Genomic DNA, 16,652 nt, shown 5'->3' on the forward strand with positions numbered 1-16,652 from the left:
TAATTCTTATTTTAATGCCTTTACTAGCGACTGCTATTGTTTTAATCTTACATAGTAGGGTTTTCTTAATACAATTTCAAACAGGCTAAATAAGATACGATTTAAATAAATATTAATATTATATCACCTTTTATACTAAGACTACAATAAGGGTGATATAATATTATTTTTTTTTTTAAATTCACTATTACTTGTAACACAATAATCAGCTTACCATTTCACGTCTCTGCGCGACATCGTCGGCGGCGTAGTGCTGTCCCTCGATGAGCTTAGTGGCGAACTCGTCTAGCGCCTTGATCTTCTCTTCTTGCGCGGCGAGCGACTTCTCGAAGTCTTCGTGTTTCTTCAACAACGCCTCTACGGAGTCGAGAGAGTCGCCCACATCCTCGTTGGCGAGGAAAGCCTATGGAACAGTAATCGGTTTATTTTATTAATTTAATATGGTTTATCATTTTGCTTCATAGGTTTAGACGCGATATCACTCTTCATTAAAATGATTAGCTGTTTTAGGTATGAATATTATATCCAGCATAATACATTACCTCCTGCTTGTGCATCCATGCGTCGGCCTGCTCGGTGTCGCGGTAGAAGAGCTGCAGGTCCATGCACTGCAGGTAGAGCACGCGGCGCTGGTCCCAGAGCTGGTGCAGCGCGTCGGTGTCGCGCTGCAGCGCGTCGAGCGCGGCCGACACCTCGGCGGAGGCGCGGTGGCCGCTCGCCACCAGCGCCTGCCCCGCCGCCGCGCACGACCGGATCACGTCCGAACGCGCGTCCATCTCGCCCTGTACACAACAAACATTGCTTTACTAAACTCTTTTAAAAAAAAAAACTGTATTTTTAAGTATTCTTTTTAGGGTCACAAATCGTCTGCCTATTTAGAACTTACGAGTTACGACGATGGACTTGTACGAATACACGTCTACGAATGTACGAGCATTAGAATTATTGAATTTTGTTAAACAATGATATATTAACTTAAATACTATTCATAGGATTCAATCACCTAAACATTAAGTACAGGTATACTGAACTGTCCACGATAGTGTCAAGAGCCATGGTTACCTTATGCTCTTGGTGTCTCTCGAGCAGCGCCTCAGCCCCGGGCACGTCCTTGGCGAGGTCGTCGGCTGCGATGAGCGCGCGGATGTCGCTCATCCACGACACCAGGTCGCGGTAGTCGGCCAGGAACCGGTGCAGTGCGCTGGAGTTCTCTAGTTCCGAACGGCGCTCCTGCAAATGGATATACGTTACTGACACGCTTCGTAAAATACATTTAAAAAAATCATATAGTAACTGTTTGTAACTTTATCAACAAAATTTTCAATTCAAAACAGTTTCAATTGGGTAGGGTATTGTTAAATATGTAATTATTTCATGCAAACTTGTTGACAGTTATAAACATACTGATATCTTTATTCTGACAGATCTAAACATGGCAGTCATATATATAACAGGTATAAATAACTTAGTTGCGTTGCGTATATCTAATGACAGAGACCATAACACTGAATCTGCCTAAAGAATTGCATTGATTTGTGGGTCATGACCAACAATGATCACTTATCATAAACTCCTACCTTCCTTCCTTCCTTTTAGAAAATTACTGATTCCTACTGACTGGACTGGACATCTCAAATAATCCTGTATGGATTTCGTATCGCCTTACCTTGGCCTTGTGCACGAGCTTCTGCCAGGCGTTGGTGATCTCGTCGCGCTTGGCATGTATGGCGGGCGCGTGATCGGCGTGGATGGCGGCCAGGCGCGCCGCCTCGCCGTCCAGGGTCGACACCTTGTCCTCCAGCGCCGCCAGGTCACGCTCCACACCCTCGTGCTTGCGCTGTGAGAAAAACGTTTTAACGTTAACTTATATTGTTTAACCTTGCTGTCGAATTGACCATTGAAAGTAGTTCCATTATAACTTTAGATATAGTAACACCAGAAAAAATATCCAAGTTCGACTAATAAATAAAATCTCTTTTTGCTTTGAAATTATTCCTTAGAGAGCACTGGTTAATAAAATTATATTTGTGAACCGAAAATGAATAAATCATCACAAACAAATTTAATACAAATCTCTCGTAAGAACCACCTCTCCATACCTGCAGGGTCTGTACGGTGGCGAGGTCGCGTCCGTAGTCGTCGGAGCCGAGCACGACGTCCTTCTCGGAGATCCAGGCGATGGTCTCGTCCGCGTCGCGGTTGAACCGCTGGATCTCGTGCGCGCCGAACAGACGCTCCTGACGCATCAGCGCCATCTGACGGAGACGCTGCCACGCCTCGTTCAGCTCCTGTTTGATATTAAATAAGTATTAAGTTATTTCTAAGACACATTTGTGCTAGAGTTCTGCAGGATACCGTGGCAAATATGTAAAGTTACTATAGCATTCTGCTCCACTTGGAGTTATGCTTTTTATATCACTACATAAGCAAACCAAGTAAAATAGAACAATTAGTTCGCCCCACATATTATATATGCACTTTCACGATCATATACGCGCAATAATCAACTTACAACACAAGTCTGCAAGGGAAATTGTATACTCACATCCTTCCTCTTGACGATTGTCTCGCGCTCTGGATGTCCCTCGAGCACGAGCCGCTCGGCGAGCTGGTTGACCTCGGTGACGCGGTACTCCTGCGCGGCCATGTCCTTCTGGAACTCGTCGAACTTGCGCTGCAGCACTTCCACGTGCTCCAGGTCCGAGCCGAACTCGTCCGCGCACACGAACGTTTCCTGTGTACATAAATAAAAAATAGTATGCATATATCTAAATGACTTTTAAAAAGTTAAGATATTACATATTCTTCAGTAAAATAAAATCATAATTTAAAAAGAAACTTATTTTGATCAATTTTAACCCTATTACAAACATACTCAGGTTCATATAAATTGATCTGTGAAGGTTGTTGTCATAAAACATTTGAAAAAAATAATTATATATAACCCTGAAAAACTATAAACTCACTGACCTTATCATGAATCCAGAACATAACTTCATCGCAGTGACGCAAGAACTGCACCAGCACGAGCGCCTGCTGCAGCTTCATGCCCTTCTCGGCGAGCCGCGACAGCAGCAGCTCCCACAGTCGGTGCAGCTCCTCCAGCCGGCGGCGGATGGTCTCCGACGCGAAGTGTCCCGCGGAGATCATCTCGCTGCCGGTGTTGTCCAGGACTACGATGGCGTTGGAGTGCGCCGCCACTTCCGCTTCGAAGGCTTGGTGTTTTTGGATCTTGGCCTATGATTAACACAAATTAATCAGTAAAAAGTTTCGAGTTTTTTTAGTAACTTCGTAAGCGGATGATTTGTCGCCAAATTAATTGATAATAGTTATTGGCTATGTCAAAGTAAAAATATCAAAATTTAAAGATCATAATAATAACATTATCAGTGCGATATATATTGATTGAATGCCACAGGATATTTTTAGTGGATTCTGAAATAAAAAAATCATACAAGATCAGAATTCGAAATATTTAAAAATGATTTTGATCTATGTTCGAGCCTAAATTTCAGTACCATCGATAAACAACCAATAAAAAAGTTATCTTAAAACATGTTCATTAAGGTACAAATTTACTCGTAAAGCATAAAAACGACTCAAATTTATAATACACGATAAAATAAAACACTTATAAACTATTTATAATGTTGTCTCATTATAAAAACAACTGATGCCATCATCGCTTAGCGACTATGAGTAATCTAAGTTATGAAAATTACATTATGAACGCATATACGTAACTCAGTAAACTACTGTTGCTTCTTTTGTGTCGTCAACAGAGATAATATCTAAATAGCTATAGTATATATTTGGACAATTAATAGAATTTTTAACTATTTGGTAGTTTTCATCAAATAATAAAATATATCGTAGAAATTATTTCAGCTGGTAATACAAATCTTTCATCTATCTAACATCTTGCTTAGTAATATAGTGAATACTTTTTTAAATCTCTGCTAATTTATAATTTATTCTTTACACAACTCCACAGTAAAGTGGGATACATGAAAGAACAGAAAGGGAACATCAGTCTGAATGGCGTTAAGCGCTGACCTGCAAGTTGGTGGGATCTTTGTAGCTCTCATCGCTGGCGGCCTGCAGCTTCTCCTGGATCCAGGACTCGAGCTCATCAGCGTCGCGCTTGAAGTACTGGAAGCGGCGCGAGTCCTCGAGCTTCTCACGCTTGGCGCGAGCCTCCTGCTTGAACTCTTCATAGCGGTTCAACACCTAAGGATCAAACATTAAATCATTTCAAGCTGTTTTTAAATCATGGATATTCTAATTATTTACTCTAACGATAACAAAAGTAATAGAATAATACTTTTTCAAAGTAAGCTGCCAACGCACCGTTAAAACGAAACGTTTGGTAATATAAAGATAAAAATAGATAAACGCGAAGCAATTTCTAGAAAACCATCTTGGTACTTCATAGTAATAAGTTATACTTCATAAGTTCATAAAAAAATATAATAGTCAAAGTATTGACGTAAGTATTTCGTTTTATTATAAATACAATACATTGTTTTTACTTTAGAAACACATTCACACAAAGTAATGAAATCCATAGATTCTAATAATTCCTGATGCAAAAACATACATAGATTCCATCTCACACCGTATCTGCATACTGAATCCTTGCTATATTTTAAGCGATAATACGCAATCCGGATGACAAAGGCAACCAAAAATTCTAAAGAAAAACTATGACTACGGATAAAATAATGTCCATTCTTATCTTCGCGGCCATTTTGACTTGTAGCCGCTAATCATAGCATGTTAACAAAAGCAAATTAAGACGTAAAGAATTTTTGTAACGAGTAAATGTGAAACTCCCTGCTGTGCTGGGTATATTAGTTTCTGCCATTACAATAATAATAATATCGGCCCTGTATTATATACTTGCCCACTGCTGAGCACGGGCCTCCTCTACTACTGAGAGGGATTAGGCCTTAGTCCACCACGCTGGCCTAGTGCGGATTGGTAGACTTCACACACCTTCGAAATTCCTATGGAGAATTTCTCAGATGTGCAGGTTTCCTCACGATGTTTTCCTTCACCGTTAAAGCGAACGATAAATTCACAAAGAATACACACATGATTTTTTAGAAAAGTCAGAGGTGTGTGCCCTTGGGATTTGAACCTGCGGACATTCGCCTCGGCAGTCCGTTCCACACCCAACTAGGCTATCGTCGCATTTAAAATTTTTGCCATTACAAATTTATATTGCTTACAGTGGCAAAATTTTCCGAAATGGATCCCGACACAACATATAGGTACTAATATGCATAAATACTGTTTGAAAATCGTTCTAATGATAATTAGATTCTACATAAAAGGAAGCCGGCAGGAATCGGGTCATATGGAAGCTTCGCCACTGATTGCTGGTCATGTAACATCCTGCATTTACAGACCTACCGAACACTTATGGAAGAGCGTATATAAATAGAATCATAAATAGTAGCTATATAAAACACTGCCTCGTTGGCGTAGTTGTATTAAAGTACGACTGTGCTGTTGAGGATTCGGGTTCGATCCCCGGGTCGGGAAAATGATATTGGGTGTATCTATTCATAACACAAGTATAGAATTCGTGCATGATATGGTAATAGGCCCGCTCCCTATCACATCATGGGACGAAATACGCACGGCAGAAAGTGGGTGTATCAGTTGTGCCTTGTCTGCCTCTTCGAGGATAAAAGGCATGAGTGCGTATACTATAAATAAAATACTACAAGGTAATAAAGCTCTTGGTTGTTTGTTTCAACACGGATGATTTCTGCAAGGTTGGACTACTGCTCTGATTCGCAAAATTTTCCTGCTTCTAGAATAGCTTTCTTATCTCTTATTGCTATGGGCTACTTTTCATATTACAGATTTCACGCGCACAGAGCAGAAGGCTGTGATTTTTTTTCTGGACAGTTTTTCTGCCTTCAGTGGGAAACATAGGAAGATGCAATTTGGTTTCCATAAACACTACATTTATACTTCTCTTGCTTTTAAAAAATCTTTTCATCATTGTTTTCGGTTTAAAATCATAACATTCACTGCTTCCCTAGCCTTGCCAATCAGAGGTCATAGTTCAAAGATTCTATTTCACTTTAGTTAGATAAATAACATCTGCTACACGAGTACCATATTACACCAACTAATACAATATACCAACGTACTGGTTTTTGATCCAAGCTGGTCAAATTAAGAGTTAATTCTTTGGCCAACTTACAACGTCTTTAAAAAATAACAAATGGTTACCTCCTCACGACGCTCCTGAATATCCTCGGCTGTCTCGAGGATCTTCACCTCCTTGGGTGGCGGTATCTGCTCCATGGTGGATGCGTCTACTCAACTGCAACAAGAATTATATTAACGCTTGATTGACTTCAACGTATACAGGGTGTAACACGATCGATTGTGAAACTAAAGCTGGTTGATAAAGGACCTCATTGTGGGTCAATTTAATCCGTCATGTTGCCCGAAATAACGCATTTATTTTTTAAGACTCGATTTTAACATTTAATTTCGTTATTATTACTACTCTATTAGGTCTGATCAAATCCGGGTAGAATTGCAGTAGATATTTGGTTCCATCAATGTATTCATAGCTAGCTGAGCTTCGTACACGTTCTTATATTTTACCGTTGTTTCGAAATTGGTGAGTTAGACATGGAAATTATGAAACTTAGAACCTAAAGTGTTAGAGACAGGCGTACTGCAGTGTCAACCCTATACTAGTGTCACACTCTTAAGAGCGTTTACGCATCCGCGCGCCGTATGTCTCAAAAACAGCACTTTTCGAAGGACATAATATCCATCAAAACATTATTTTAAAAACATATGAATTAGTAATTATTATAGAAAATTTTGTTGTCTAAAAAGTTAGTAGAGAACATTTTTAGATTTATTGAGTATTTGTAAATTATTTAATGAAAACTGAACAGAGGTTTTCAAATTTGCGCTTCGAACGTCTATTTCGAAGCTCAAAATATCTTAAACCACTAAGGAACATAACAATATGTTATTTTTATCTAACTAAAAAGATCCTGAAGAAAAAAGTTAGTAGAGAAAAAATATCTTTTTATGTTTAATTCATGAGAAATAAAAATTCAAAGAATTCGAAAAATTCAGAAATATTGGTCATTTAAATGATTTTTTTTTATCACTATATCTTACTTAATTGAATATAATATTGGATTACTATAATAGAAGAACATCTCCTTAAAAACATGCAATTTAAAAATTCAATAAAATTAGTTCTGTTATTTTTCTATAAATATTTTAAATACCACTATAAAATGCAACGCGCAAATCGTTTCAAATTAGTCCGCCTTGAGGCTTTCTAGAGAGAGGACGTATCGCTCGTCGCTCCGGCCGGACTCCAGTTGGCCTTTGCTGTGCGTAGAAAAAATAGTCACGTGTATACAGTGATTGCCACATCTTAGTACTTTAGTAAGAAAAATATTTTTTTCTTTAATGAGTGACAATCATTTTAGTAGTTACTATAAATTATTATTATATTATTATATTTCAGACACAATGGGAAGTAAAGCTATTTCTAGGCAAGAAAAGGAAACACAACAACGCTGAAACTTCGGCTAAAGCAAAAGCTAAAAGATTGATGTACTAATGTTATAATATGCGTCTGTAGTTATGGTTGTTGCTTTTTTTACTCATTAAACACTTGAGCAACAGTTACGCGAAGAAAAAAATGGAACCTTAAGCTAAAAACAATTAGCCCATTGAAATGTTACATGAGCTTTGTATTTTTTAGAGGACCCAATTTTATTTTTAGGACATGTGTGGGGGGTCAATAGAAGCTTAATCTCAAGTTTGTGGGGTCGCCCCCCTTGTCCCCCGGCCGCCATCATGGAAAAGGGGTGAAAACACTTTTTCGCGATATCTCGGAAACTATGCGTCTTACATAAATTTTGTAAAGTCATAATTTGTAGCAAATTGTTTTGCCTACAAATATGTTTATATAACTTTTTGCCCTAAATTAAAAATTAAAGAAGTTATAAGCAAATTGTGAGAAAATGTTTATAAAAGTTTTCTTTTTTACTCTAAAACTTTTTTTTTACATTTTACAAAAAAATTACCTCAAACTTAAATGATCTTTTGAGGAAAATTGTTCCCTATATTTTTTTTTATTTCATTCATTTAAAACGCTGTTACAGCGCTCCAAAGTTTACCGGGTTCGTCAATGCTCATGAGAATCCGGTCGAAACAAAATGTTTAACTTATTTTTGATTTTTTTATTGTAAATATATTATTACAATTTTTGTTAAATTCGTACAACTTTACTTATTTATTCCTAACTCTTTTCTTTGCCATAGAACTTACCAAATTTAACTTATCGAATGTTATGCAGGTAGAAAAGGTATGAGTTACCATTTGGGGATAAAGGAGAAAAAAAACATATTTGCAGGCAAAACATTTTGCTACAAATTATGGCTTTACAAAATTTTTGTAAGACGTATAGTTTCCGAGATATCGCGAAAAAAGAGTTTTCACCCCTTTTTCCAAGATGGCGGCCGGGGGACAATGGTGGCGACCCCACAAACTTGAGGTTAAGTTTCAATTGACCCCCCACACATGGCCCAAAAATAAAATTGCGTCCTCCAAGAAATGCAATATTCGGTCCTTAATTTGTAACATTTCAATGGACTAAACGCACATTTCAAAACTCGTTTTACGCCCGCGGCGTACGCGATTGTATGCGGTACCCGCTGTATTGGCGGCCAACTAGTAGAATCGTGCGGGCCACGGTAGCACCAGCGCGCTCTGTGGTTAGTAGGTGGGCGACTGCAGTAGTCGGTAGGGGAGGGGTGGTTACAGAAATCCGACGCCATTTTCCTCCATCGTGATCGTTTCTGATATGTGTCCATGGCGTTCTGGAACTCAACTGACCGTTAACTGTCCATCTTGTAACCGCCCGCTTTGCGATAATCGCTCGCCAAGTTTGCAGGACATAATCGGAACCGCGGCGGTTACAAATCGCACAGATCTCCGATCGTCATGAGTTTGGAAATAAAACAGCCGTTTCTCAACCACGGCGGGCGCGAGTAAAAACCGCTTCGTGAGTTCTTAGCCTTATAGAATCACTTTGCTGTCCCGTTGTCAAAACGTTTACAACTCGCCAAATTACTCAGTGCGCGAGTCCAACTCGCACTTGGCTGATTTTTTTGCATAATGCATAGGTACGCTTACTTTCAAATAACAAGGTTTTGTGTTCACTGGTGCGCACTGTTAAGAAAATTCAAGTGACGAGAGACGGAATCCTATATCTTTCTCCTCTTTGAACCTTAGATATAAGGGATTTGGTAATTTATGTAGCTAGTGAATAAAACTACTAGTAGTAGTTAGTATACCTATCTTCTTTACTATTTGGGCTAGTTTAGGTTTACACGCTCACATCAATTTTACATATTACTTTATCCCTGTGCAGGTTTCGGCGCCATTATACTTGTATAAATTAAACGCGTCTAGATCCATATGCAGTTTTACTTAAGTATGTAGTGTTTGCGTAAACTTCGATAACAATAATAGTATATTCTATATATTTTTTTTTATTTTTAGGTAATCGAGCCTGATATTACACTCAAAATAAATAAGGTTATTAAAAGCCGCAAAATTATAGATTTTCAATATTTTTTGAATCAAATTAAAACACTCAATAACCACAACAGAGCAACAGGTTGTAGTATCGAACATTTACAACTATTGAAAGAGAATAATGTTTGCTTGCAGTCAACATTTTTAATGAAGTGTAATATGTGCAATATTGAATTTAAGCTATTTAAGCGCTAAGAGATATACTGATAGTATGGACGTATATCGTGGAACTGTGAATGGAGCTATGATGACTGGAGTTGGTAGATCAAATTTAAACGAACAGTTAGCTTCCATAGATTTACCAATATTAACGCAAAATGTTTACATGAAATGTTACGACGAGTTAGCTAAATGATTGAAATTAGCTGCAGAGGACAGGATGCAAGAGGCCGCTAGGGAAGAAACTGATAAAGATGTTGCCTGTGGCGATGTAAAAGACGGTATTCCAATACTTACAGTCATAGCTGACTGCTGTTAGTAAAAAAAAAGTACAGAACCAACTATTTAGCTTCGTCGTGTGTCGCAAATATTATTCAAAACTATGGATACAAAACTGGTAAATTGATATACATGGATGTACAATCGATCGATTGATGATCGATGTCACTGAGAAGCAATACTTACCTATTAAAAAAAAAACTATCCAAAAAAATATAACCAACTTCCGAAAAAAGAAGTCTTTCATTTCTCACTTTTTAGTTATACACCTAAAAATGACATCTCATTACATACACCTTCTGACTCAAAATATAAATTCCAATATGTAATTTCTAATGACTTAATTTAAACTTTCAATACGTTAAATATTAAAAACTGCAGATCTATGGAGTAATTATGTGGTCCATTATAAACATCGTAGCACAGTAATTTTCCTGATTTACTGTCTGATTACGGAGTTCTGGTGCCTATCTTTCGGCTTCATGACGAGCTCCACTTTACTAAAGGGTACTTTCTAAATGCAAATGCTTAAATTTTTTAAGCATTTGCATTTAAAAAAAAAGTGAAAATAACAATTTGTAAAATTGCCGTTAAAATTTGTTAAAAATGTTTATTTTTTTATAATTACAAAATGATACATATAAACTATTTCATGATGAATTCTTATATATTTAATAATAGAATTCATCATTTATCATAAATTCATAAATCATAAGTTACATTCCAATTAGATAATTAAAGCGAAAAGATCAAAATTGGTTGGTCTGACTATAAAGATAGCCGACGCGCTAACTCTACGCACACAGCTACGCAACGGCTCTGTGTGAGTGAATTTTGCGAAGAATTACCTATAGTTGACTTCACGCGCGGCACGTAAACGCTCTTAACTATGCTCCCCATTAAATGGTAATAAAATATGTACTATCGACATTAGCTGTTTAATGCAATAACTGCCAAATAAAATGAATTTGAACCTTATGAATCAGGTATAATCTCATAGATAGCTAAACGCGACTGATCGTTTATCAGCCTTATGGCAGTACAACCCTTCAATATAGGCCGCCGGGTGGTGCTATCGACGGCCTATTTTTCCGTTGCTATGTCGGAGCGGCCCGCTCTATCATGCGATGTTCCCTGCGTATTGGTATAAACTACAGTGTAACTACTTATAATATATGTAGTCAATAAATACATAAATTCAATGTATTCACCTTTAAAAATCACAATAAATCGCACTCTTAATAAAATAATGACCCATTCAAAAATTGCCAATTTGAGGGTATCGTCAAACAACCAATTTCAGTTTGCGACTTATATTTTTTTTTCCAATTTTTTTTCATGCTATAGGTTTCATTTATTACCTATCTCTAATAAACTCAATTTTATAACAACTTCAAAAAAAAGGTAGCAAACAAAAATTAGTTTTCCGACGACTGCCACAAATTAACAATTTTGAAATAGGTCATTATTTTATTAAGAGTGCGAAATGATTATTAGGTTATTTAATAAATTCGGTTCTTAGTATAGTAAGGATAAAGGGTTCTACAGCTAAATAAGCAAGTGAAGTTTGATTATAAATGCTGACCTACGTCCATGAACACAATACTACAGGAATCATTACTACGTACCCGACTTGACAAAAGGAAACTTAGGTTTACGAAAGAGGACAAATGTCTCCCAGTAAAATTAACTTCTGTTATGGAATTTTCCAGAACATAGACGTTAACAGAATTCCTAAAACGCGCATGTTTCATACGGTAATAGACTCGTGGGCGGTAACATTCCCGTACTAAATTCCAGTTTCGCGGCGTCCAATTAACTCATACCATACTCTATTGTACCGTGACCTTACTTTTGTTAAAATATTTAAGTGCTGATTTAAAATTGATGACTAACCGCATAATGATATTTCCTAATACAAGTAATAATATTTTGCTTAAAAGGAGACTTCATACCTTTAAGTGAAATTAAACCCACACTTGTCAACGAAATAAATAGTTTTGTATTTTTTTCTTACCGCCATTTTCTATAAACGATTCCAATCGTTTTTTTCAATCTATCAAAAACGGACCAATAAGAACGAAGATTTATTGTCATGCTTACAAGTGAATTATTTTGATTGGTCCATTCTGGAATCGGACTGAAGATAGATATTGGTATCGTTTATTGAAAGCGGCTGTAAATTAGTAGTAATTAAAATTAATATCGCGGTTTTGAGGTAAGAGCAACAACAAATATTTAGAGATTAAGAAAATGTATTAGCTATAACGAAAAGTCTACACATCATGCGCCGAATAATTAGAAATAGTAAAAAAACATGGCGCACCCATATGTCGTACCCGCTGTCTTCTCTGTTACGTTGTCGAGCGCGGTCTAGCTTTATTGATCTTTATAACATTCCCGTGTCGAGACTTACAAGCTCGTTACTAAGTGAATAGATTGAAACCCTAGTAACGCTGGCCCCAATCTTTATGTTCTCAGGTTATTAGTGTCCTATCTCTCTTTAGTCTGTACACTCGACGTCGGAGTTTTAATTAATTTAAATGATAGAAAATTAGGGACGTATTCATTAGAAGTGCGACATCATATTCGAAGTTTCATTTATTTAGTTCCTGTAGTTCGGAGCCCGCAATAAAGAGACAAATGTTTGTAGAATCGCAAATATTTGCAACGGATGTGGATGTTGAGGGACTGAAAACCCACTGTAGATTATACAATTAAACGTCGAGACGAACAAGTCCCTCCCCTAATGGTAAATGATGACGTCATATTACGACCTTTAATCCTACTAATATTATAAATGCGAAAGTTTGTGAGGATGTATGTATGTATGTTTGTTCCTCTTTCACGAAACAACTACTGAACGGATTTAGATGAAAGTTTACAGTAATATTGGATATACATCAGAATAACAAATAGGCTACAATTTATAATGATTTTGTGAAATTTGGTGAGCATATAACAATACATATCAAGTAAGTCGGTAAAAAAAATGTATCCCGAAAAACTCCTTCACGCGGGCGATGTCGCGAGCAAAAGCTAGTTTCACTATATACCCGACTTCCTCTAACCGTATACAGGGTGTGTCAAATTTCCCCACGAACCACATTAAGTTAATATACAGGGGGCATAGTTCGTTAGTCTGCCATCACGGGCGCCGGCGGTTACGTCACGCGGCCTTGTGACTCACCCACTGTGTAATCTGCATTGATGCTGATAATGAGCCTGTTTTTACATCGACCTTTTAGAGACATTGTTAATTTTCATTATAATATCAGTTTACTGCAATAGGAACTCTAATATACTACGATAAAGTTCATAATTGAATGCCATTTAAAGAATGAAGACATTATTTTGTAATAAAGTTCAATATTTAAGTAGAGATGACGATAATCTTTATTTTTAGCGATTCGTCGTTTGATAGGTAGTGCAGGTGACATTAACAGATTTTTTTTTAAAGATGTAAGATGCAAAAATTCATACTTGATAAAAATGTTTGTAGAAAATGTTACATCATAAAGAAGGCTTTATCACACAATATTATGTGAAAACATGGGCTTCTGTACTGATACATAAACATTCTATCGGCTTGCTTCTTTCCGTCTTAAATTGTTATTAAGAAACCATTGATTGTATAATACTTGTAATTAAACATTGAATATAAAAAAATACATAAAGAATTACAAAGTAAATCTTGCTGTACATAGTGTTATAAAACAATAATAAAATTCTTTTTTATTAAGTTTTTTTAACTTTATATTTCATATGACATCTGTGAGCATAAATAAGAGTGACTAAAGGAATTCAATCTAAGGTTACTGACCCAAACATATTTGGTAGATAATGCAGACAACAATAAATTTAATACAATTAAAACAACATTATTAATATTATGTCTGTACTGGATAAATAATTAACTAATTTTAGAACTTGTTCTGAATTTTATTATAAAATGATCAATTCAATCACATTATTATTGGTATTTTTATAAGGTCCATTTCTGCACAAACAAATTTACCCACAAAAATCCAAATGGGGTGCATTAAAATACCTTTATCATTAGAAAAACAATGAATCATAACAAAACTGGCCAGTTATAAAATACTAATGATTAAAACAAAACTATTTGATAATTACCAGAGAGCTCCACAGTGAATGCACAACCCACAGTAATGAAATGTTAACTGCACTGACCCACTTAACATGTCACAGTTGAGTTCAGGCAGTGAGCAAAGATCACTGCAGTAAATCAATACTGCCCGTGTCAGGTTACTGAGACATAATCTGTGCACACATGTAAAATGTCTGTATGTGTGTCATGCATGGGTGGGGCTCAGGGCAACTGTTACCTTGCTTTATCTCATGTACTTATGTTGAGTGTAATGTTACACTTAGTAAAATAGTAGGTTTCATTTAATTGTTTTGATTTCAAATGGGAATTAAAATAATGTTTGGGCTGTCTTTAAATAAAAAATCTAGTGCAGAAATAATGTTCACTTAGCTATAATTAAAAATACTTGACAAATCTTATCTCTTGCTATCTCTTATCTATTCTGTTAAGTTTTTTTGTAATAGAATCATTAAAATATTTGCATAAAGAAACTGATACTGGTGTTTACACCAAATAATGTTTCCGGAAAAAGTACATTAAAATATTATAATAATTTTGTATACCTACGTTTATCAGCTGATCGAATTTTCTTTATATCGCTCAGTTCAGGGACACAGTGCCGGTCGAAATAGATAATCAATACTTTTCAACACAATTATTATCGCAGGAAAGTAGATAATCTGTAGTGAGCAGGTCGCGATACGTGCTGAGGAGTGGCGGCGAGCGGCGGCGCTCTACTTACCGCAGTCCGCACACCGACCCCGCCGGCCTGCCTCCACCTATATCGACCGAGTTCCCTCTTACGCCTAATGACGTAATGCACCAAAATAAACCAAATAAGGATAACGGCCCTATCCAATTTTAGACTTCCGCAGGATGTTTAATGTTATGCCGTGAAGAAATGGTACACACCATTTGAATTCCGCTCACTCACCATTCTAATTATTTTAAGAAAGTTGGACGTTTGGATCGGCATCCGTCAATACATGGGTGTGTCATAAATAAAGTTGGCCACATTCTGCATTTACTATAAGTTTAACTACCATACTATATTGTTATATGAAACACTTACCTGTAGCGAAACTAATGTACACAATTTCCAAGTTTTCAATAACTCCTTTTACTATTTTATCATGAAAATTCGTTCGTTCGACATGCAGTCGCGTCACTCCATGTACTGCAATGTTGCTACACTGAAAAATAAAACTATTTACGGTATTTTATGTTGCCTGCGATCTCAGTGACATTGACAACTTTGTAATTAAAATTGGTAAATCATAGCGAATACGAATAATTTTTAAAAATTAATAATATCCGATTATGATTTTTGATACTTGTTTTTATATTCTCCTTAATTTATTTCTTTATCTCTGTTTTGTACTGTATGTATTTTCTTATATTTCGAATTCAATATTTTTATACATTCATAATATTCTTATTCTGAATTTACGTATAATGTGTTTTTTGATTATTTTGTATTGCCATTGCTTTATTTACCGCTCAACAGTCATAGATAATATTAGACCCATAAAAATTTACCGTAACTTTTCCTACTTTCAACTTTGACATTGGCAAAATCATCGTCTGCCAACGATGGAGCCACAATTTAAAAATTGAATTGAATTGAATAGCGAATACGCCTATATTATCTAATCAAGGTGCTAATAAAACATAAAATATCAAATGGATGTGTCATTCCGTATATTTTTTTAGCTAAAATGCGATATACTAGAATGTAATAATAAAAAGTAGAAATGTATTTTTTTTGTAAATTTACTGAAATTGTTGTATAAATCAAAGACTTGTAAAGAGTACTTACTTTCTATTCTATGTTTGTGGTATAAACCTGGAATGATCAGTAGGTTGATTCCCTATGCTACTCGCGAAAACACACCGTAAACGCGTGTTATCAAAACAAGCTCTAAACACAAACGCGTTTCATACACGCGCCACGATGTGTAATTGAAAAATAGGTATTGTGTATGCCGTACGATAGGTTGTCTATGCTTAATATTTTTTATATTACGATGTGTTAATGCGTTCAGAAATCTTTCATCTCCTCGAATCGGCAAGTATCGGTTTTTTTGAAAAGCCTTTTTTTTGTTTGTATTCGTGATATTAAATGATATAACTCGAATAAATCACTGCCAAACTTTATTTAATCCCATTTTTGTATATACTTAAATGTAAGAAACATGAAAGGAATATAAAAATAATTTAAAGAAATTTCTGTAGACTGTGATTGTTTTCAAACGAAAAATATTACTTCAAAATGATTGTTAAATGTCAATGTCATAGACTTATTTACTTGATTTGTTTACTAAAGCCACATTTTAAAAAATTGAATTGAATTGATATATTGAATGCTACTGAAGATTTTACACGAATGCTGTTATATGAATAATAGTAAATGCTGTTGTGCTTATGCAGTTTATGTTAAATTAGCGCTAACAACGTATATTAATAGAATTCTACGGACCTTCCATTATAAAAT

At 36.0% G+C, this 16,652-nt stretch overlaps 1 protein-coding gene across 7 annotated transcripts in view; it reads right to left on the minus strand.

The window, feature by feature from the left end:
- Positions 1-15,390, minus strand: part of LOC115449653 (spectrin alpha chain) — a 39,765-nt gene extending 24,375 nt beyond the window's left edge. For 3 of the 7 annotated variants that reach the window (XM_037444894.1, XM_037444893.1, XM_037444892.1), the window contains exons 1-10: positions 15,231-15,389; positions 6,253-6,346; positions 4,057-4,230; positions 2,971-3,237; positions 2,546-2,734; positions 2,100-2,288; positions 1,667-1,837; positions 1,063-1,230; positions 543-782; positions 215-403 (exon numbers count right to left, since the gene is read on the minus strand). In XM_037444894.1, the coding sequence (XP_037300791.1) occupies positions 215-403; positions 543-782; positions 1,063-1,230; positions 1,667-1,837; positions 2,100-2,288; positions 2,546-2,734; positions 2,971-3,237; positions 4,057-4,230; positions 6,253-6,327 (1,662 nt within the window). In that variant the 5' untranslated portion in view covers positions 6,328-6,346; positions 15,231-15,389. Of the gene's footprint in view, positions 1-214; positions 404-542; positions 783-1,062; positions 1,231-1,666; positions 1,838-2,099; positions 2,289-2,545; positions 2,735-2,970; positions 3,238-4,056; positions 4,231-6,252; positions 6,347-14,184; positions 14,328-14,721; positions 14,892-15,230 lie in introns of those variants that run through there. The other 4 variants (XM_037444888.1, XM_037444891.1, XM_037444890.1 and 1 more) reach the window with 4 other exon arrangements.
- Between the last annotated feature and the right edge of the window lie 1,262 nt (positions 15,391-16,652).

This window comes from Manduca sexta, chromosome 28, assembly GCF_014839805.1.
Source record: "Manduca sexta isolate Smith_Timp_Sample1 chromosome 28, JHU_Msex_v1.0, whole genome shotgun sequence".
NCBI lineage: Eukaryota > Metazoa > Arthropoda > Insecta > Lepidoptera > Sphingidae > Manduca > Manduca sexta.